This window comes from Oryctolagus cuniculus, chromosome 7 (genome assembly GCF_051225735.1).
Source record: "Oryctolagus cuniculus isolate XC-2025 breed Fujian yellow rabbit chromosome 7, ASM5122573v1, whole genome shotgun sequence".
In the NCBI taxonomy this organism is placed as follows: domain Eukaryota; kingdom Metazoa; phylum Chordata; class Mammalia; order Lagomorpha; family Leporidae; genus Oryctolagus; species Oryctolagus cuniculus.
The window spans coordinates 2,320,849-2,344,000 of record NC_142873.1 but is presented as its reverse complement, the minus strand read 5'-3'; the positions used below and the strand labels follow the sequence as shown (position 1 = coordinate 2,344,000).

Sequence of the window (23,152 nt, the reverse complement as noted above, 5' to 3'; positions counted from 1 at the left end):
TTGGATTTTTTATCAAAGAATATCTTCACTAAGAAAAAAAGTTAGAAAGATATTGGTATCTCTAAATATTCTAGAATGCCTGTGTCTGATGCACAAAACCAGCTGTCATCAGGAGTAAGGCTAGAGAAAAATTCATGGAAAGAGCACCAGGCCACATCTGCACACTTTCTGCCTTGGCCTCAGACTGACCTGGAAGGCTCTGATTCAGGCATTCTTCCATCATCCATGGCTCTGCTCCTTGCTCCAACTTGAAGATCAAGTCAGGTTTGGTAATGCAGTGCCCTATTAATGGAAAAATATAAGACTTTGTGAAATCACTATCTTGGGTTATTTAAAGGACTACAGCTTGCTCCTGGAGCTATGCAACAAATGTTCCAATTTGAATCTTTCGCTGGATGATAGGTATTCAGATTATTCATGGACTCAAATTCTATACCTGCCCAATATTAAACATTATAATGTGTTCCCTCATTTGTCAAATAGCAAGAAAATGTTATCACTGGGCATGTGATGGTTGTTACTTACCCAAGGAGAAAAGGCTGCTGTAGGTCTCCAGCATCAGATCTCTGTACAGGATTTTCTGAGCATTGTTCATTTTCTGCCATTCCTCCCAGGTAAAGTACACAGCCAGGTCTTCAAATGCTATCATCACCTGTAACATTACACTTCCAGTCAACATATTAACTGTCATAAAATAAACACCGACAGTTGTGTATGGATATGAAGGAAAAAAGGAAGGATATGGTTTCACATTAGACTTGTTGAGTGTTTAGAAATCCACACAGAAGCATTCAACAGAGTCATGATCTACAAGCTGTGATAAATGCCCAAGCTGGAGGGAAACAGGAGGTTCAAATCACAAAGGCCACATCGGTCAAGAGGAATTGCACAGCAGGCTAAAAGAGGGGCAATATTGACTCTTGCATGGGCAATGTTAAGGAGAAGTATGTAGAAGCATTGAGGAAAAAAGGCAAGAAACCATCAGTGAAACTATGATGACAATGAACAGAAAATAATTTCCAGGAAAACACCATGCATATCATTTCCAATATGTCAGAGAAAAAATATATTAAAAGACAGGGCAGACATTTAGCTTAGTGTTTATGATGCCACCTCAAAGTGCCTATGTTGGATTTCCAATGCCAGCTTCAGTTTTTAGCTTCCAGATAATGCAGACCTGGGGAAGCAGTGGTGATGTCACCAATGATGGAGGCCTAGATTCCATTCCTCAATCCTGGCTTCAGTCCTGCCCCAACTCTGTTTGGTATGGTTATCTAGGAAGTGAATTAATGTGTCAAAGCTCTCTATCTCTCAGTCCATCAACTTCTTTCTCTATCAAGCTAATAAATATTTTTCAGTAAGAGAGAACATACAGGTAAGACAAAGAATACATACAAAGAATACATACAAAGAATACATACAAAGACAAAGAATAGCTTTTGCCCTTGTCTATGCTTATTCTACTGATAAACAATTGAAATAACATTATATATAATTAAAGTGAAAGCAATGGAATTACTTGCCCAAAACATTCAAATGATAAACATCTGAAATAACATTATACATAATTAAAGTGAAAGCAATGGAATTATTTGCCCAAAAAGAGAGCTTGGTAATGTCTGCAGTACAATCTGAATTTGTGACTCACTGAGAAAAATGCTTAGAGATTTGTTTAAGAACCTGCCATAGTCACCAGAATTGTGATGTAGCAGGTTAAGCCTCTACCATCACTGCTGGCATCCCATGTAAACAGAGGATTTAAGTCCTGACTGCTCCACTTCCAATCCAGCTTCCTGTTAATGTGGCTGAAAGAGCAGTGAAAGATGGCCTGAGTATTTGGACCCTTTCACCAATGTGGGAGACCTAGATGGAGTTCCAGGCTCCTGGCTTTGGCCTGGCCCAGTCCCAGCCATTGTGGGTATGTGGGGAATGAAACAGTAGATGAAAGATATCTCTTTCTGTCTCCCTGTCTCTCCCAATCTCTGTAACTCTGCCTCTCAAATAAATAAATCTTAAAAAATAAATGTGTCTCCAGTAGATTCTTTCCCACACATATTCCTTATCCTATTCCTGAATGTAATTCAGCTTCTCAAATGTATTAAGGACTCTATTACTCTAAAAATTCAAAAACAAACTTAACTGATTTGTGCTTTAGCACTAGGTAACTCTGGCCATTGTGGCAACTGGGTAGTGAACCAGCGGATGGAGACTCTCTCTCTCTTTCTCCCTCTGCCTCTCTGTAACTCTAACTTTCAAATAAAGAAACAAATCTAAAAAAATAATAAATAAACTAGCATTAAACTCCTAAAATGAATACTGACAAGCTGGAAAATAATTTAAAAAAAAAGTAGACTGGATAAAGAAATTATGGGACATGTACTCTATAGAATGCTATACAGCAGTAGAAAACAATGAAATCTGGTCATTTGCAACAAAATGGAGGAACCTGGAAAACATCATGCTGAGTGAAATAAGCCAATCCCAAAGGGCCAAATACCATATGTTCTCCCTGATCGGTGACGACTGACTGAACACCAAGAGGGAAACCTGTTCGAGTGACGTGGACACTATGGGAAATGGTGGCTTGATCAGCATAGCCCTGACTGTTAATGAACAACTTAATACATTATCCCTCTTAGTAGTTTTTTTATCTGTTCTACTTAATATGACTGGTTTAGATCTGTAATTGATGCACAGTTATTCTTAAGTGTTGAAAATTAACTGAAATGTGATCCCTGTTGAACATGGTGGTGGGAATGGGAGAGGGAAGAGATGTATAATTTGGGACATGCTCAGGCTGACTTGCCCCAAGTGGTGGAGTTGGAAGCATACCAGGGGATTCCAATTCAATCCCATTGAGGTGGCTTGTACCAATGCCATCTCACTGTTCCAGGTGATCAGTTTCAGTTCACAGTTGGTCATGGTGGAGGGACTGGGCGTCAAAGGGAGCACATAGACAAGTCTAGTACCTGCTAACGCTAACCGATGGAGTAAATAAAGGGGAGAGTGATCCAACATGGGAAGTGAGATACTCAGCAGACTCATAGAATGGCAGATGTCCTAAATAGCACTCTGGCCTCAGAATCAGCCCTAAAGGCATTCGGAGCTGGCTGAAAAGCTCATGAGAGTATTTCAGGCATGGAAAGCCAAGACACTCTGGCAAAAGATCTCTGTGAGTGAGATCCCAGTGGAAAGAACAGGTCATCAAAGAAGGAGGTACCTTTCTCTGAAGGGAGGAGAGAACCTCCACTTTGACTATGACCTTGTCTAAACAAGATAAGAGTCGGAGAACTCAGAGGGCTTCCATAGCCTTGGAAACTCATGACTGGAGCATAGGGAGATTACTGATGCCATAGACAGGAGTGTCAATTGGTAAAGTCAACAACAGGAGTCACTGTGCACTTACTCCTCATGTAGGATCTCTATCCTTAATGTGCTGTACATTGAGATTTAATGCTATAACGAGTACTCAAACAATATATTTCACTTTGTGTTTCTATGGGGGTGCAAACTGTTGAAATCCTTACTTAATGCATACTAAACTGATCCTCTGTAAAAAAAAAAAAAAAAAAAAAAGAAATTATCAATTCCCAACTTGACTCTCACTGGGATTAAACATGACAATAGGTCTGCTCTGATTTCATCATCATTTAAAAAAAATCATCTATTATTTTTCACTTTATGTTTCTGTGTGGGAGCAAACTGTTGAAATCCATACTTGATGTATACTAAGCTGATCTTCTGTATATTAAGATAATCAAAAATGAATCTTGATGTGAATGGAAGGGGAGAGGGAGTGGGAAAGGGGAGGGTTGTGGGTGGGAGGGACGGTAGGGGGGGGAAGCCATTGTAATCCATAAGTCGTACTTTGGAAATTTATATGCATTAAATAAAAGTTTAAAAAAAAAGTTACAGGTGATATATTAATTTTCTTTCCTCTTAGAAACATGTGGAGGACCCAGAATCATACCTGGAAGAGAAGGTGAATGGAAGGAGCTCAAAGAAAATTCCAGGGGCCAATGCTGTGGCATAATGGGTAAAGCTGCTGCCTGCAGTGCCAGCATTCCATATGGGTGCTGGTTCAAGTCCTGGCTGCACAACATACAATCTAGTTCTCTGCTATGTCCTGAGAAAGTGGTGGAACACGGTCCAAGTCCTTGGGCCACTGCACCTGCATGGGAGACCCAGAAGCTCTTGGGTTTTTGCTTTGGATTGGCTCAACTCTGGCCTTTGCAGTAATTTGAAAGGTGAGCCAGCAGATGGAAGACTTTCTCTCTCTCTGCAACTCTTTCAAGTAAATAAATGAAATCTTAAAAAAAAACCCTCTGATTTCCTTCTGCACTGAACAGCGGAAAAAAGAGAATATGATAGAATAAATAAAGAATAATGAATACATTAACCAAGAAAACATCAGCACCACTGTGGAGGAATAAACCTGTAAAAATGGAAATATATAGGAAAAGGCAACCACCTATATTAAGTGGCAGAGATTAAACAGAAGTTATCATTGGTTTAATGAAAGCATTATCTACAAATTTTGCAAAATAATAATGTAAAAGTAAAAAGAAAATTTAAGAGTGTTCAAATAAATTCGGTTATCAAAGAGGTAAGCATTATGTTGTTATTAAAGTTTATACTAATGAAAGTTATTTGTTTTGGATTTACTGTTTTTTATTAATGCAAATGTACCACACAGGATTCCATATTTGTAAGTACACTAGGACAATTTTTGTTTTCTTAGATATGAAATTCTATAGAAAGCTTGCAACTTACAGCTTCACATTTTTTTGGCCAAAAATGCATTGAAATGAATACACATAATGTATATATAATGCAGTGCACTTTACCAGTAATGATTCCAAGTAGCACCTTTCCCTGTATTCATCCCTTCACAAAACCCTGGATTGGGGCTGGCACTGTGGTTTAGTGGGTAAAGCTGCCACCTGCAGTGCTGGCATCCCATATGGGCACTGTTTCAATTCCCAGATGCTCCATTTCTGATCCAGCTCTCTGCTATGGCCTGGGAAAGCAGTAGAAGATGGCCCAAGTCCTTGGGCCCCTGCACCCATGTGAGAAACCCAGAAGAAGCTCCTGGCTCCTGGCTTTGGATTGGAGCAACTCTGGCCATTGCAGCCAACTGGGGAGTTAACCAGCGGATGGAAGACCCCTTTCTCTCTGCCTCTCCCTCTCTCTGTGTGTAACTCTTTCAAATAAATAAATAAATAAATAAATAAGCAAATCTTTAAAAAGACCCTGAATTTCACCATTTCACTTGATTTACCCCATGAGATACCGGTAAATGTGATAGAAATATACAATTTTTTAAAAAATTCATTTATTTGAAAAAATTACACAGAGAGAGAAGGAGAGGCAGAGAGAGGGAGATAGAGAAAGAGAGGTCTCCAAACTACAGATTCGTTCCCCAGATGGCTGCAATGGCTGGAGCTGTGCTGATCTGAAGCTAGGAGCCAGGAGCTTCTTCCAAGTCTCCCAGATGGGAGCAGGGGCCCAAGGACTTGGGCCACCTTCTACTGCTTTCTCAGGCCATAGCAAAGAGCTGGATCAGAAGTGGAGCAGCTGAGTCTTGAACTGGTGACCACATGGGATGCTGGCACTGCAGGTGGTGGCTTTACCTGCTATGCCACAGCACCAGCTCCAGAAAGACAATTTGTAAAGTATTTGCCTTCTCAGGTTTTCCTTTTTTGACAGTTATCTTATGAAAAATCATGGGCCCTTCCTCTGGAAGATATAGTATGTAGCCAAGATTCACTGCAAACCTCAGACACTTAAATGAAGCCTCAATCAGTTCCCCAAAGGACTAAACTCTCATTTCTGCTCCTGGACTGATCATAGGAACTGCCCAGCTGAGTGCAGCCCATTAGATGGGGTCAGAACTGCAAATCAAATGGCTATTTGTTAAGCCATTGTGTTTTCTGATTTGTCCTACATCAAGTGCTGATACATACCAGTAAGTAAAGTATGGCAGAAAGTTGAATTACATGCAAACTACAATTCAAAATTTCTTTTAGAAGTTTCCATAAAACAGGGCCAGCATTTTCACATAGCAAGCAAACCTGCTGTCTGCAATACAAGCACCCCATATGAGCACTAGCTCATGTTCTGGCTGTTCTGCTTTTGATTCAGCTTCCTGCAGATGGCCTGAGAAAAGCAATGGAAGATGATCCAAGTACTTGGGCAAATGCTACCAATGTGGGAGACCCAGATGAAGGTCTTGGTTCCTGGCCTCATTCTGTCCTGGCCCTGCTCAATGAGGCCATCTGTGATGTGAACAAGCGGAAGGAAGATCTTCCTGGGTCTCTCCTCTATATACAATCTTTTCAAATAAATTTTTAAAAAACTTAGGAAAAAGCTCCTATAAACACAATCTTTGCCTATCAATTAGACCTTAGGAAAGTTGCTGACACACACACACAAAAAATCCTGGGATTCATGCAAATAAATTAGCTGGAGGTCATAAGGTTGTTCTTCACATTTTGGCTTATATATGGTCATTGTGTTCTTTTGGTTTATATTTTAAGAAGCTTATCATCACATGAAATCTTATTTAATATAATTTACTATTTCAGAAAGCAGGATAAAGGTTCACAGTAATTTTCTGTAGCTGCATGTGTACTGTATATTGTTCAAGAAGAAATTACTGAAAGGGGGGAAATTTTATGACATGCTTTTTTTCTTTTTAAAGATTTATTTATTTATTTGAAACTCAAAGTTACACAGAGAGAGGAGAGGCAGAGAGAGAGAGAGAGAGAGAGAGAGAGGTCGGTCTTCCATCTGATGGTTCACTCCACAAATGTCTGCAACCACCGGAGCTGCACCAATCTGAAGCCAGGAGTCAGGAGCTTCTTCCGGATCTCCCACATGGGTGCAGGGACCCAAGGACTTGAGCCATCCTCTACTGCTTTCCCAGGCCATAGCAGAGAGATGATTCAGAAGTGGAGCAGCTGAGTCTTGACCTCATGCCCATATGGGATGCAGGCATTTCAGGCCAGGGTATTAACCTGCTGTGCCACAGCACCGGCCTCATAATATGCTTTTTGAAGTCACACACTCCATACATAGCATTAGGAGCAAAAGGGAAGACATGCTCAGGGAAGTTTTCTAAAGCAGTACTATTTGAACTGATGACAGTTTCTGAAACAGATCTGAAAAATAAATGATTTTTAATTAAGTGTGGCAAGATAGAGAACATTAGACAGAAGTTAGGGTGCCAGGTATTTACAAGTCATGTGACACTACTCAAACCACTTTTCTTCTGAAATACAATTTGTTTCATCTTTTTTTTTTCAGAGATCCTGGAAAAACTTTCTTGAGCTACCAGGAAGAAGTCAGGGGGAAGCAGCAGAGCCCAGGTACCAAGTATATGACAGACAAGGTTTCACAGACCTCCATTTCTAGAGATCCTGATAGTGGAATGAAGTAATGGGCATGTGGTAGGAAGCAATGCAGATAGTGACTCTCAGATATGAGAGGTTATCCCTCCACCCCAGGCTGCACCGTTAAGAGCACTGTCTTTCTAATCCATTCACAACTCTCTTTTGAATGCTTGTCCAGAAGTTCTAGTACCACCAAGTCTTGAAAATTAATGGATCAGGTAAGGTAATATCAAGTACATCTCATTCACTCTGGTCAGTATGATCCATAACTGCTTGGACCATGCAACTAGGATCTTTACATTTCAATGACTCTTGTCTCTGCTCTGAGCTTTAAGGTGTTGTCTCAGAGAGCATTAAGTTGTATTCTGTTAGAAAAGATTCCTATTTGTGGAGCTTCCTTCTTCAAATACCATAACAACCACTCACTTCCAAAGCAAATGGGACTGTCCCCCAGTACCCAAACTTCCATGTTCCCAGAAACTAGGTATTGTATAAGTTCTGTAATCTCAAATGAGTAGTACTGGGCAGGCTATACAGTGCAGGAAACCAGAAACTTCATTTGAAGAAAATACACCAGAAACCCCATAAATGCAATTGAAGCACAGTGTAAGTCAGCCTGCACACATCTCACAGTAAGGACATTTCACTAGTATTGCTGCTACACTCATCTTAGAGATGAGTAAACAGTGACAGAGGTGCAACCTACATTCAGCTCATGTACAATTCAGCTCAAATGGTCTGAATACCCATCTCCATCCCACAGCCATCTTGTATGAGACCAGTTGTCTACAGAAATTTTAGAACCCCTTTCTGTATACCTGGAAACCCACTGGTCTTCTGTCAGATACATCATCTTTTGACAAAAAAATCCTTGAAAAAGCAACATTATTCATCCCTTCTATGGCTTTGTATCTGAGGATCTACCACTGGTGTCCCTTCCTGAACCAGCCAAGGTCTATAGGGTGTACCTGAATGAGAGATTATAATGCCTCCAAGCTATAACTGCACGCATGCCACCAAGAGACAGGAATCTGTCCTGCTCTCTGAAGTTGCTTTTACCCCCACACTAACATTCACAGACATAGAAACCAATCACACAGTTCTTGAGCAATATGAGGACAGCCTCAGGCCCAGAAATTCTGTAAAGATGGTGGGAGTGATTGCAATGGCATATGCTGAGAAGGAAAACAAAGGAGATTTGCCATCATCTTTCCCTGTTGACATCATGGGAAGATGAAGTTACGTTCCCCATAGAACAGTGCACATGCCCATTAGGAAGCAATTTGCTGGAAAATCAACCTCTAAGGATACAGCAGGGATACATAAAAACTTGTCTAACCACATGAAGTGCTCACATAATATTCCAATTCCTCAATAATTCCTGGCTTGGCAAATACATTTGAAAGAAACCTACTATAAGTGGAGAAATTAAAATGTGGAAAGAATTTTTGGAAATTGTCATTAAATTCATTATTACTTTTTCAATTCTCATAATTAAATTGTGGTTCTAAAACCCTCAAATACTTCTACAGATACTTAGGAAAAAACCTCCAAGGGCTCTTTTTAACTTTAACTTTTAAAGAAGAAAATAATATCCCTGAATAAATCATTTTTAATCCTTTAAAATGATGTTTGATCTTACCTAGTAAAACAATGTATGGACCATCAATGGGTCATATTTCACAGTAAAATAGTAATAATTTGGTGGATTAATATGGCTTGAAAACAGGGTGAATGCCTTGCAAAATCTTTGTGAATATTTAAAACTGCACTATCTAGTAACTCTTTACCCAAAACATCCTGAAGTTCTTCTATCCATCACATCCACTTAAGTTGTGGTTTCTGCCACAAATTAGGCAAAGAGACAAATATTAGGGTGTCATGAGCTCCTGCTTTTACTCCTCCTCTTGTCTAAATGAGAATTGGCATGAAATTATAGTCAAACTCCTGAGGATTTGAGTGATGGTCTCATGGGTGATTGACTGTTGGCCCACAGCTATTCGTCATTTTTTCTATGTATAGTGTATGAATTGTGCTATTCAAATACCTATATCAGCACTTATCTGGTAATTGCCTTTCAGTGACTTCATTCTGCAAGTTGAAGGACCTCAGTCTTGAACTTCTATCTTACATAACTTCATCTCAGACCCAGAATAAAATTATTACTTACTTCCTAGCATCATACACTATAAGCAGAAAATGAAGTTGTAGGCATCAAAGAATAGTACTATGAAATAATGGATTCCCTTGTCCTTTCTAAGAATTATTGCTCCCTATAGTGGTAGCCACATACTTCTGACAGCAGGAGTTGCTGGTTTTAGAATAAAGGTTGAAAATTCTGTGGGGATTTCTGAGAAGAAAGTGGGAAAGCAGCATGCAACACTCAGTTGTTGTTGATTGATCTTTTACAACTCATTTTTCTCACTGGTTTTAAAAACACCTTTTTTTATTTCATAGGTAGAGTTATAGATGGTGAGAGAGAGAGAGACAGAAAGAAAGGTCTTCCTTCCATTGGTTCACTGCCCTAATGGCCGCTAATGCCAGTGCTGCACTGATCTGAAACCAAGAGCCAGGTGCCTTCTCCTGGTCTCCCATGCAGGTGCAGGGGCCCAAGCACTTGGGCCATCCTCCACTGCCTTCCTGGGCTACAGCAGAGAGCTGGACTGGAAGTGGGGCAACTGGGACTTGAATCTGGTGCCCATATGGGATTCCAGCACCATAGGTGGAGGATTAACCAAGTGAGTCATGGTGCTGACCCCTAAATACACCTTCTGATTAATGACCAGCATTTATAATTTCAAGCACTTAGAAATAGGAGCTCTAATACTTGATTTTACTGAATAAATAATGAAAAATATAGTCCTTAAGATATAAAGAGAGCATGATCACAAAGTGAAACTAATTCAGGATCCTATGAGGACTAAATTTGAGGTCAAGCTTGAGCTACTTATCACTAACAGAAATATCACTAATAGAAACAATCAGTGCTGGAGTCACAGGCAAGATGGTGGAATAGGAAGGGAGCACACTGATAGTCCGGGGAGAGACAGTTTAATAAAAGTGGAGATACTGCAGGTTCAAGGAAGAGTAGGGGAAGAAACAGCAGAGGAAACTCTTCCGGAATGAGTGATTCACAGTGGACCTGCGTGGAGAGCGTGGGAGCCCACAGTTTGGGACACCAGCGGCAGACTCAACACACCAGCACTGGAACGCGAGGTGAGCCGAACTGCAATAGACCAAGACACCGGCAGGCAAGCGGAAAGAGGAGACAAGAGGGAACGACCCCGGGGGGAAAAGTTCACCAGGCTAATTAGAAGAGAGAGAGAGAAAAAAAGTGATACGGACACGGGTTTCTCTCTCTCCGCTCACCTCTCAAAGGCGAGCAAGACAAAGAGCAGGCGCCATCTTGGACATACGTCATAAGCAGAGTGACCTCAGGTCTGCACCGGCCCTGAGCCTAGCAGAAAAACCTGACTCTGGGCAGGGTGAATTAACAGGAGATTAGAACCTAGTGAATTTGTGGTGCTACTGAACTGAGACTGTGAAAAAAGAGACGGTGGGGGAGAAAACTCACAGAATTCACGTGAGTACTCTCCAGAGACACTACAATTCCGTAACTTTGGCAACCCAGTGGGAGACTGAAGGAGAATTTGAGCCCACTCTGAGGGCTGAACAGATTCGGTGTGGTCCTTGGGAAAGAGCTTCTGATCTCTGGCTCCTGTGGGTATATCATTTGCCTGCTAACTACCTCCAACTTCGTTCAGCTGTGTGGAATTACTTCCCTTTTGAATCAAAAAAAGAGAGAGAGAGATCTACCACGCCTAACCTGGGAGTGTCACATTTGGCACACCAAACAGAGCTCTCAGGCCACACCCATCTCAAGCTTCTAAGGCTCCATCAAAAACAGACAGTCCACTTAATCTAGAGTCATAGTATAACAAGAAAAAGCACCACAGTGAAGAAACCAAATATCTCCAATATGCCAAATAACAAACGCAAAAACCAAGGTAATAGAAACAAGGAAGTCACCATGATGCCCCCAAATGAAAAAGACACCCCAATTCAAGATTATGAAGATGATGAGATAGAAGAAATGCAAGAAGCAGATCTCAAAAAAATTGATAAGAACATTAAGAAGTTCTCAAAAACAAATTCTTGAACTACAGAAATCCTTAATGGACAAGATAGAAAATCTCTCTCATGAAAATGAAATATTAAGGAGGAATCAAAATGAAATGAAACAACTAGTAGAACAGGAAACTGTGATAGTGATGAGAAATCATACTGAAGTGAAGAATTCAATAGATCAAATGAAAAACACATTAGAGAGCCTTACAAACAGAATGGGAGAAGCAGAAGAGAGAATATCGGACTTAGAAGAAAGAGAACAGGAAAGGATACAGTCAGACCAAAGAAAAGAAGAGGAAATTAGGAATCTAAAACATATTGTCAGGAATCTTCAGGATACTATACAAAAACCCAGCATTCGGGTTCTAGGAGTTCCTGAAGGCATGGAGAGGGAGAAAGGATTAAAAGGCCTTTTTAGTGAGATACTAGCAGAAAATTTCCCAGGTTTGGAGAAGGACAGAGAAATCCTAGTACAGGAAGCTCATAGAACCCCTAATAAACACGACCAAAAGAGATCCTCACCACGACACGTTGTAATTAAACTCACCACAGTGAAACATAAAGAAAAGATCCTAAAATGTGCAAGAGAGAAACGTCAGATTACTCTCAGAGGATCTCCTATCAGACTCACAGCTGACTTCTCATCAGAAGCCCTACAAGCTAGGAGGGAATGGCGAGATATAGCCCAGGTATTAAGAGAGAGAAACTGCCAGCCCAGAATATTATGTCCTGCAAAGCTATCATTTGTGAATGAAGGTGAAATAAAGACTTTTCATAGGAAACAGAAATTGAAAGAATTTGTCGCCACTCGTCCAGCCCTGCAAAAGATGCTTAAAGATGTGTTGCACACAGAAACACAGAAACACGGTCATCAATATGAAAGAAGGTAAAGGAAGGAAACCTCACAGCAAAAGATCACAGGGAATTCAAACCATATATTAGAACTTATCTTTGGCAAATGTCAGGGCAAAGTTACCACTTATCACTAGTCACATTGAACATTAATGGCCTGAACTGTCCAGTTAAAAGACACTGATTGGCTGACTGGCTTAAGGAACAAAACACATCTATTTGCTGCTTACAAGAAACACATCTTTCCAACAAATATGCACACAGACTGAAAGTGAAAGGCTGGAAAAAGATATACCATGCCAACAGAAATGAAAAAAGAGCAGGCGTAGCCATCTTAATATCAGACAACATAAACTTTACCACAAAAACTGTTAAGAAAGACAAAGAGGGACACTATATAATGATTAAGGGATCAATTCAACAGGAAGGTATAACAATTATCAATGTATATGCACCTAACTACAGGGCACCGGTTTATTTAAAAGATTTGTTAAGGGACTTAAAGGGAGACTTAGACCCCAATACAATAGTACTGGGGGACTTCAATACTCCACTCTCAGAAATAGACAGATCAAAAGGACAGAAGATCAACAAGGATACAGTAGATTTAAATGACACTATAGCCCCAATGGATCTAACAGATATCTACAGAACTTTCAATCCTACAGCTAAAGATTTTACATTCTTCTCAGCAGTGCATGGAACCTTCTCTAGGATTGACCACATACTAGGCCATAAAGCAAGTCTCAGCAAATTCAAAAGAATTAGAATCATACCATGCAGCTTCTCAGACCATAGGGGAAAGAAGTTGGAAATTAGCAACTCAGGAATCCCTAGAGCATACACAAACACATGGAGATTGAACAACATGCTCCTGAATGAACAATGGGTCATAGAAGAAATTAAACGAGAAATCAAAAATTTTCTGGAAGTAAATGAGGATAACAGCACTTCATACCAAAACTTATGGGACACAGCAAAAGCAGTGTTAAGAGGAAAATTTATATCAATAGAGGCATACATCAAGAAATTGGAAGGCACCAAATAGATGAGCTTTCAATTCACCTCAAGGATCTAGAAAATCTACAGCAAACCAGACCCAAATCTAGTAGGAGAAGATAAATAATTAAAATCAGAGAAGAAATCAACAGGATTGGATCCAAAAAAAAAAAAAAATACAAAAAATCAGCCAAGCGAAGAGCTGGTTTTTTGAAAAAATAAACAAAATTTACACCCCATTGGCCCAACTAACTAAAAAAAGAAGAGAAAAGACCCAAATCAATAAAATCAGAGATGAAAAAGGAAACGTAACAACAGACACCACAGAAATAAAAAGAATCATCAGATATTACTACAAGGACTTGTATGCCAGCAAACAGGGAAACCTATCAGAAATGGATAGATTCCTGGACACATGCAACCTACCTAAATTGAACCAGGAAGACATCGAAAACCTAAACAGACCCATAACTGAGACAGAAATTGAAACAGTAATAAAGGCCCTCCCAACAAAGAAAAGCCCAGGACCAGATGGATTCACTGCTGAATTCTGCCAGACATTTGAAGAGAACTGACTCCAATTCTTCTCAAACTATTCAGAACAATCGAAGAAGAGGGAGTCCTCCCAAATTCTTTCTATGAAGTCAGCATCACCTTAATTCCTAAGCCAGAAAAAGATGCAGCATTGAAAGAGAATGACAGACCAATATCCCTGATGAACATAGACACAAAAATCCTCAATAAAATTCTGGCCAATAGAAAGCAACAACACATCAGAAAGATCATCCACAGAGACCAAATGGGATTTATCCCAGATATGCAGGGATGGTTTAATGTGTGCAAAACAATCAATGTGATACACCACACTAACAGACTGCAGAAGAAAAACCATATGATTATCTCAATAGACACCGAGAAAGCATTTGATAAAATACAACACCCGTTCATGATGAAAACTCTAAGCAAACTGGGTTTGGAAGGAACATTCCTCAATACAATCAAAGCAATCTATGAAAAACCCACAGCCAACATCCTATTGAATGGGGAAAAGTTGGAATCATTTCCACTGAGATCTGGTACCAGACACGGATGCCCACAGTCACCACTGCTATTCAATATACTTCTGGAAGTTCTAGCCAGAGCTATTAGGCAAGAAAAAGAAATTAAAGGAATACAAATTTGGAAGGAAGAACTCAAACTATCCCTCTTTGCAGATGATATGATTCTTTATTTAGGGGACCCAAAGAACTCTACTAAGACACTATTGGAACTCATAGAAGAGTTTTGCAAAGTAGCAGGGTATAAAATCAATGCACAAAAATCAACAGCCTTTTTATACACAGGCAATGCCATGGCTGAGAAAGAACTGCTAAGATCAATCCCATTCACAATAGCTACAAAAACAATCAAATACCTTGGAATAAACTTAACCAAGGACGTTAAGGATCTCTAGGATGAAAATTACAAAACCTTAAAGAAAGAAATAGAAGAGGATACCAAAAAATGGAAAAATCTTCCATGCTCATGGATTGGAAGAATCAACATCATCAAAATGTCCATTCTCCCAAAAGCAATTTATAGATTCAATGCAATACCAATCAAGATACCGAAGACCTTCTTCTCAGGTCTGGAAAAAATGATGCTGAAATTCATATGGAGACACAGGAGACCTTGAATAGCTATAGCAATCTTATACAACAAAAACAAAGCTGGAGGCATCAAAATACCAGATTTCAGGACATACTATAGAGCAGTTGTAATCAAAACAGTGTGGTAATGATACAGAAACAGATGGATAGACCAATGGAACAGAATTGAAATGCCAGAAATCAACCCAAACATCTACAGCCAACTCATATTTGATCAAGGATCCAAAACCAATCCCTGGAGTAAGGACAGTCTATTCAATAAATGGTGCTGGGAAAATTGGATTTCCATGTGCAGAAGCATGAAGCAAGACCCCTACCTTTCACCTTACACAAAAATTCACTCAACATGGATTAAAGAATTAAATCTATGACCTGACACCATCAAATTATTAGAGAGCATTGGAAAAACCCTGCAAGATATAGGAACCTGCAATAACTTCTTGGAAAACACCCCAGAAGCACAGGCAGTCAAAGCCAAAATTAACATTTGGGATTGCATCAAATTGAGAAGTTTCTGTACTGCAAAAGAAACAGTCAGGAAAGTCAAGAGGCAACCAACAAAATGGGAAAATATATTTGCAAACTATGCAACTGATAATTGGTTGATAACCAGAATCTATAAAGAAATCAAGAAACTCCACAACATCAAAACAAACAACCCACTTAAGAGATGGGTCAAGGACCTCAAAGGACATTTTTAAAAAGAGGAAATCCAAATGGCCAACAGACACATGAAAAAATGTTCAAGATCACTAGCAATCAGGGAAATGCAAATCAAAACCACAATGAGGTTTCACCTCACCCCAGTCAGAATGGCTCACATTCAGAAATCTACCAACAACAGATGCTGGTAAGGATGTGGGGAAAAAGGGACACTAACCCACTGTTGGTGGGAATGCAAACTGGTCAAGCCACTATGGAAGTCAGTCTGGAGATTCCTCAGAAACCTGAATATAACCCTACCATTCAACCCAGCCATCCCACTCCTTGGAATTTACCCAAAGGAAATGAAATTGGCAAACAAAAAAGCTGTCTGCACATTAATGTTTATTGCAGCTCAATTCACAATAGCTAAGACCTGGACCCAACCCAAATGCCCATCAACAGTAGACTGGATGAAGAAATTATGGGACATGTACTCTATAGAATAGTATACAGCAGTCAAAACCAATGAAATCCGGTCATTTGCAACAAGATGGAGGAATTTGGAAAACATCATGCTGAGTGAATTAAGCCAGTTCCAAAGGGACAAATATCATATGTTCTCCCTGATTGGTGACAACTAACTGAGCACCAAAGGGGAAACTTGTTGAAGTGAAATGGACACTATGAGAAACAGTGACTTGATCAGCTCTTGTCCTGACGGTTGATGTACAATGTAATACTTTATCCATTTTAGTATTTTTTTTGTTCTAGTACCATTGGTTGAACTCTTAATTAACACACAATTATTCTTAGGTGTTTAAATTTTAACTGAAAAATGATCCCTGTTAGGAATTTGGAAAACATTATGCTGATTGAAATAAGCCAATCCCAAAGGGACAAATACCACTTGTTCTCCTTGATAGGTGACAACTGAGCACCAAAAAGGAAACCTGTTAAAGTGAAATGAACACTATGAGAAATGGTGACTTGATCAGCCCTCTCCCTGACTGTTGATGAGCAACTTAATATGTTATCCCTCTTAGTATTTTGTTTGTTTGTTCTACTTTATACTTTTGGTAGAATACTGTAATCAATACACAATTCTTCTTAAGTGCTGAAACTTAACTGAAAAGTGATCACTGTTAAATATAAGAGTGGGAATAAGAGAGGGAAGAGATGTGCAATTCGGGACATGCTCAAGCTGACTTACCTCAAACGGTAGAGTTAGAAACATACCAGGAGATTCCAATTCAATCCCATCGAGGTGGCATGTACCAATGCCATCTCACTAGTCCCAGTGATCAATTTCAGGTCACAATAGACTATACTGATAGGACTAAGAACCAAAGGGATCACATAAACAAGAATAGTGTCTGCAAATACTAGCTGATAGAATCAAAAAGGGAGAGAATGATCCAACATGGGAAGTGAGATACACAGCAGACTCATAGAATGGCAGATGTCCTAAACAGCACTCTGGCCTCAGAATCAGCCCTTAAGACATGCGGATCCAGCTGAAATGCCCATGAGAGTATTTCAGGCATGGAAAGCCAAGACACTCTAGGGGAAAAAAATCTAAATGAAAGATCTCCGCGAGTGAGATCCCAGTGGAAAGAACGGGTCATCAAAGAATGGGGTACCTTTCTCTGAAGGGAGGAGAGAACTTCCACTTTGACCATGGCCTTGTCTAAATATGATCAGAGTCAGTGAACTCAGGGGGCTTCCATAGCCTTGGCAACTCATGACAAGAGCCTAGGGTGATTACTGATGCCATAAACAAGAGTGTCAATTTGTTACGTCAACAACAGGAGTCACTGTACACTTACTCCTCATGTAGGATCTCTATCCTTAGTGTGCTGTACATTGAGACTTAATGCTATAACTAGTACTCAAACAGTATTTTTCACTTTATGTTTCTGTGTGTGAGCAAATTGTTGAAATCTTTACTTAATGTATGCTAAACTGATCTTCTGTATATAAAGAGAATTGAAAATGAATCTTGATGTGAATGGAAGGGGAGAGGGAGCAGGAAAGGGGAGGGTTGTGGGTGGGAGGGAAGTTATGGGGGGGGAAGCCATTGTAATCCATAAGCTGTACTTTGGAAATTTATATTCATTAAATAAAAGTTTAAAAAAAGAAAATAAAAAGAAACAATCAGTGTTGTCTGATCAAATTTTACTAGATGGGAATGGCATCCCTTATTTGTGCCAGTTTGTCTCCAAATCTCTCCATTCCTGATCCAGCTCCCTGGTATTGAACCTTGGAAAATAGCAGCAAAAGATGGGTCAAGTGTGTGGGCCTCTGCCCACACCACAGTGCCAGCCCTAATAAATCTTCTTAAAACCTAAAGAAGGAAAATGTAAAATGTATAAATTGTAGTTGTATATACATATAAATTTCTGAAAAGTAAATAATTTCATCCTTTTAGACATCTAAAATTTATTTGTAAATTATATAATTAAAAAAGATAAAAAGACATTGATTCTTATGTCTCATCAGCATAAGACATCAGCTTTCCAGGTTCTACATGCACTTATTCACAGAGTTTCATAGGTGTAATCAGTAACGTGGCTTAAATAACAGTCTCACCCAGGTTATCCCCCTAAATTTAAACAGGGTACTCAATACCATTTTATAAAAGTTCCAAAATATGTATCAGAAGAAAAAAATAATTTATTTGGTACATCTCATGTTAACTATAATATTACCTAAATTTCCAATAGGCAGATGTAATAAAAAAAATCCCACAGGTGGGAGAGATGGCCTAACACAGCAAGCAATTATGAAATAAAAATTTAAGCTACAACTTAACTAGGGAAAATAATCCACAGGTCCCAAACTAAAATAATTAAGATGACATAATGAAAGGAAACTCAATGTCTTCATGAATTAAAATTTATTACATTAGACTTAATTAACAAAAAGGTGATTATTCCAGCCCAATTTTACCTGTTGAATCTGAAAAAAAGTAAATGGCATCTCATGGTAGATTACTAAAATCTTAATGCTATATGCCATTGATTATATCCACCACACTTTATATCTAATATTAACATATCTGACACCTCTTAATAGATAAATGACCTGTCTTAACTATTACAAAAGTGGCAAATGTGTTCTGCTCAATGCTTTTCCAACAGTCTAGTTTGCCCCTCAGTCTAGTTTGCCTTCATTTTGAAGACATTTCTTCTAGGGTATACATGAGCATCTCATTGACTTTTCCATCAAACACAATTTTTGCAAAGAATTTATCTGTACCCACCTTTTATCAGGAGCACAAGAATACATCACATTGATGACTTCCTCCCTGAATGAGACTATTTGCCACACTTGTGAAGAACATACAATGCTAATACCTTTTAGTCCTTCCTGGGTTTTGATGCAATGCATGCCTCATTTAAAAAATTGTCATGGGCTGGCACCGTAGCTCACTAGGCTAATCCTCTGCCTGTGGCACTGGCACCCCAGGTTCTAGTCCCAGTCAGGGTGCCAGTTCTGTCCCAGTTGCTCCTCTTCCAATCCAGCTCTCTGCTGTGGCCTGGGAGGGCAGTGGAGGATGGCCCAAGTGCTTGGGCCCTGCACCCACATGGGAGACCAGGAGGAAGCACCTGACTCTTGGCTTTGGATTGGCATAGCACATCAGCCATAGTAGCCATTTGGGGGGATGAACCAACGGCAAAGAAGACCTTTCTATCTGTCTCTCTCTCTCACTAACTCTGCCTGCCTAAAAAAATTGTCATGGATGCTACAAATCAGCCCAGCTTAAATGGCCCCCCTTCCAATGAAAAGTGCTAAAATTCAGTCAAATTAAATTCTGTAGGCACTATCATTAGTGCTCTCAGTGACTTCTTCACTTGTGGAGCTCATATGCCTTCTAAATTCTTTGGATCATTTATGATATCCATTACTTCTCAAGGGCTGTGATGCAAGGAATAACCTCTCTTGAAACCTTGCTATGTGCCAGTAAAATTAAATTAGATGGCTATTAACTGTGCTATACTGGAAAAACAGTCACCTACACACCTCAAGCCTGTGATTCTCCAAATCTTGTTGTCTAGTAGGACTTTGGTCATGGATATAGAACAGTAAAATGTGAGAATGGCTACTATGGCCTCCTTAATATATGATGGACCCAAACTTGGCATATTCCATTTGGCAAAGGGGATGGCTTCCAATGTCTACTGTCTATGTCCAGATGCCAGAGGTCACTATTCTAACAATAAAAAAGAAAAACCATTTAAGTTCAGCTGGACACAATTCTGCTGACTGTTGATCTCATTTCTGTTAATCTGGATGCCTTCTCTGGTGACAATCCAGAGACCCAAAGTAGTCACAGCCATTATATGCTAACAAAAAATTAAACCAAGAGTTATGGATTAATATCTTTTATAACGCAATTCCTCAGAACCCATCTAGTCCAAACCTTGAGAGTTGGAAGCTGTTATACTTGGCCCACGCATAAATAGGATGTTAATTGTGCCAGATGGGCTCTATATCCTTGTACTCCAAGGAGGATGTCACAGATATTGATGCTCTGAACTTATCCAGCTCACTGCTAATGTGTCTGGGAAAGCAGCAAAGGCTTGCCCAGATGCTTGGGCCCCTGAACCCATGTGATATCTGGAAGAAGCTCCTATCTCATGAGATCAGCCTGGTCTAGCCTCAGTCATTGCAGCCATTTTGGAGGAGAGCAAACCAGAAGGAAGATCAGTCTCTCCCTTTCTCACTCTAACACTGCCTTTCAAATATATAAATAAATCTTTTAAAATGTAATCATTTCAATAGATTCCTCAGTGCTCAATCATGATGACTTTTGCCTCCTTAAGAACATTTTCATTTATTTTTTAAAGATTTGTTTATTTGAAAGGTAGAGAGGGGACTGGTGTTGTGCTGCAGTATGCCAAGCTGTCATCTGTTATACTGGCATCCCATATAGTCACCAGTTCAAGTCCCACTTGTTCCACTTCTGATTTAGCTTAATGTTAATGGTCTGATAAAGAGTGGAAGATGGCCCAAGTACTTGGGCTCCTGCCACCCCCATTGGTGACTCAAAAGAAGCTCCTTGTTTCAACAAGGCCCAACACTAGCCATTGGAGCCACCAGGGGAGTGAACCAGATGATGGAAGATCTCTCTATGTCTCTCTCTGTAACTGTGACTTTCAAATAAAGAAGTAAATAACTTTCAAAATTATTTTAAAAAGGGCAGAGAAATACACAGAAAGTGGGTGGGCACAGAGAAGCAGAGAGGTCTTCCATATGTTGGTTCACTCTCTAATTGTCTGCAACAGCTATGGCTAGACCAGGCTTTCAGGTACCCTAATAAGTAGTAGATCTTGCACTTAGGTAAAAGGAACTGAAGAATTTGAGCCACCGCCCCATGCTTCCCAGAGGTATTAAGCAGGAAACTGGTTTGGAAGTGGAACACTGAAAACTTAGATTAGCACTGCGATATAGAATGTGGGCATCACATGCAACAGCCAACAAATTAGAAAACCTAGGAGAAAGCAAGACACATGCTAGATAACAAAATTGAGTCATGAAGACATATAGAAAACCTAAACAAACCAAAACCAAGACAGAGATTGAATCCATAAAAAAAAAACCCTCTGAACAAAGAAAAGCCCAAGTCCAGATAGTTTCAATGATAAATTCTACTAGACTTTTAAAACAGAACCAACTCGAATTCTTCTTAAGCTATTCAAAACAATTGAAAGAGAAGAGTATTCCCAAACTCCTTCTATTTGGCCAGTGTCACCTTATTTTCTAAACCAGAAAATGATACAATAAAGAGAAATACAGAACAAGATCTCTGATAAGCACAGATGCAAAAATTCTCAACAAAATACTAGCTAATAAAACCCAACAATAGACCATAAAGATAATTTACCTGGACCAAGTGGAATGTACCCCTGGTATGCAAGGATGGTTCAGCATATGCAAATCAATAAATGTGATATGTGACACTAGCAAAATAAAGAATAAAAACCACATGATGATTTCAATAGATGAAGAGAAAGTATTTGATAAAAAACAAGCTTTCATTATAAAAACATTAAGCAAGTTGGGTATAGAAGGAACATTCCTTAACACATTCAAGGCAATATATGACAAATCTTCAACCAACATCCTATTGAATGGGAAATCTTGGAAGCAATTCCACTAAGATCTGAAAACAAAGTTTCTCTCCATCACTACTGCTGTTCAATACACTACTAACAGTTTTAGCCATGGCAATAATGCAAGAAAAAGAAATCAAAGGAAAACAATTTAGAAAGGAGAAAGTCCAATAATCTGTAGATGACATGATCCTATATATTGGGAAACCAAAAGACTCCACCAAGAGATTAGGGAAACTCATAAGAGAGTTTGGTAAAGTTGTAAGATATAAAATCAACACACAAAAATCAATAACCATTATATACACAAAAATGCCATGGCTAAAAAATAACTTATCAGGTCAGTGCCATTCACAATAACCATAAAAACTTTTATTACTTTGGAATAAATTTAGTCAAGGGTGTGAAAGATCTCTACAAGAAAAATCACAAAACATTAAAGAAATAGAAGAAACACACAAAAAAATCTTTCATGTTCATAAATTGGAAGAACTAATATCATCAAAATTCCCATACTACCAAAAGAAATTATTTTTAATTTTATTTTTACAATCATTTATCAATTTGAAAGGCAGTTATAGACAGGGAGAGACAGAAAGCGATGTCTTCTAAGTGCTGGTTAATTCTCCAAATGGCTGGTGCTGGACTGATCTGAACTCAGGAGCTAGAAGCTTCCTCCTCATCTCCCATGTGGATACAGGGGCTCAAGAACTTGAGTCATCTTCCACTGCTTTCCCAGGCAATGAGCAGAGAGCTGGATCAGAGGAGCAGCTGGGACCCAAACTGGCATCCATGAGATGCCAATACCACAGACAGAGGCTCAACCTACTATTCCACAGTGCAGCCCCCCCAAAAGCAATTTACAGATTCATTGTGATCTCAATCAAAATACCAACAACATTCTTCTGAGTTAGGAAAAAAATGATGTTAAAATTTGTATGAAATGCCAAGGCAATTTAATAAAAACAAAGCTGGAGGCATCACAATTCCAGAATTCAAGATCTTCTACAGGGCAGTTATAATCAAAATAGCTTGTTACTGGCATGCCAAAAGACATGTAGACCTATGAAACAGAATAGAATCCCCAAAAATTAATCCACACATCTATAACCAACTAGTTTGTGATAAATAAATTTAAAGCAATCTCTGGAGAAAGGACAATCTCTTCAAAAATAGTTCTGGGAAAATTTGTTCTTCACAATATAGTAGGAAACAAGATCCCCACATTGCAACTTATACAAAAATTAACTATAACTGGATCAATAATCTAAATCTATGTGATACCATCAAATTACTAGGGGAAAATATCAGGGAAACTCTGCAGGACATTGTCATAGGCAAAGACTTTTGGAAAAAGACCCCATGAAGC

General features: G+C 39.2%; 1 protein-coding gene across 4 annotated transcripts in view; it reads right to left on the bottom strand.

The window, feature by feature from the left end:
• LOC149125256 (zinc finger protein 717-like) overlaps positions 1 to 23,152 on the bottom strand; it is a 70,760-nt gene that overhangs the window by 17,373 nt on the left and 30,235 nt on the right. For all 4 annotated transcript variants that reach the window (XR_016236855.1, XR_016236856.1, XM_089336794.1 and 1 more), the window contains exons 2-3: positions 526 to 652; positions 190 to 282 (exon numbers count right to left, since the gene is read on the bottom strand). Coding sequence is in view for 2 of the 4 variants with exons in the window: in XM_089336793.1 (XP_089192919.1) it covers positions 190 to 282; positions 526 to 652 (220 nt within the window). In the remaining 2 variants the exon portion in view is untranslated. The remainder of the gene's footprint in view (positions 1 to 189; positions 283 to 525; positions 653 to 23,152) is intronic.